This window comes from Volvox carteri (genome assembly GCF_000143455.1).
Source record: "Volvox carteri f. nagariensis unplaced genomic scaffold VOLCAscaffold_29, whole genome shotgun sequence".
NCBI classification, from domain to species: domain Eukaryota; kingdom Viridiplantae; phylum Chlorophyta; class Chlorophyceae; order Chlamydomonadales; family Volvocaceae; genus Volvox; species Volvox carteri.
The window spans coordinates 752,537-753,375 of record NW_003307572.1 but is presented as its reverse complement, the minus strand read 5'-3'; the positions used below and the strand labels follow the sequence as shown (position 1 = coordinate 753,375).

The following is an 839-nucleotide window of genomic DNA, read 5'->3' as shown; positions in this document are numbered from 1 at the left end:
GGGGAAGGAGGGGANGAAGGGGGGGAGGAGTTGCAGCTGGTCGTGGGGCAGCTGGCGCGGTCTCAAGCTGGAGGGTCTCAAGCCACCACTGCCCGGGGCCGTACCACCTACCGGGGTTCTCGCAGTTACGAATCAAAGAAGGCGATGTCCGTCTCGCTCTATCTCCCGCACGTCGCAGCCGTTCACTCCTCTCTCCCCACCCAAACTCAGTCCATTAAAACGCACACATACACACACATATAGATATACACACGCACGCACACGCACACGGTGTGCCCGTCCTTTGCCCGCCCGCTCGGCCGAGCACGATGGGAGTCATTGAGAGGTGTGTTTTCCCCCGTAAAACCCCAACCCCCCGAAAACCCCCAACCCACCACCCCCCAACCCACCCACCCCGAACCCGCACCCCCAGGTGGAAGCGGAGGAGGACATGCGCTGCTCGAGGTTGGGCAGACAGAGCACACACACACAGCAGGTGTGTGTGTGGGGGGGGAGGGTTGCGGGGTGGGAGGTCGGTGGGGGAGTGCGGTGAGGGGGTATCGCGGTACTGCAGCTGCGGCGGCAGTACTCCGACCCGACCTGACCTCGCTGAGCTCCAGTGGCCGGATGTTGGCAGCGCGGGAGGGAACGGTAGTTTCGGAGCAAGGGGGTTTCGGGGGGGAAGGGGGAGGGGGAGGGGGAGGATTGGCGACCTGAACACGCTGGTGGGCGGACATGGCGATTCTCCCGCCCTCGGGGTTTCACGTCCCCACTTCTCTCCCGGCTCCCGACTTCTTCCCCCTTGCCCCCCCCTCTTGCTGATCGGGGCCCACCCCGGAAAAAATCGATTACCAGGTTCT

The 839-nt window shown here is 64.3% G+C and overlaps 1 protein-coding gene across 1 annotated transcript in view; it reads left to right on the top strand.

The window, feature by feature from the left end:
* Positions 1 to 839, top strand: part of VOLCADRAFT_93044 (uncharacterized protein) — a gene marked incomplete at both ends in the record, with an annotated part of 3,985 nt that overhangs the window by 1,255 nt on the left and 1,891 nt on the right. Inside the window, one exon of the mRNA XM_002952394.1 lies at positions 413 to 475. Within this exon, the coding sequence (XP_002952440.1) occupies positions 413 to 475 (63 nt within the window). The remainder of the gene's footprint in view (positions 1 to 412; positions 476 to 839) is intronic.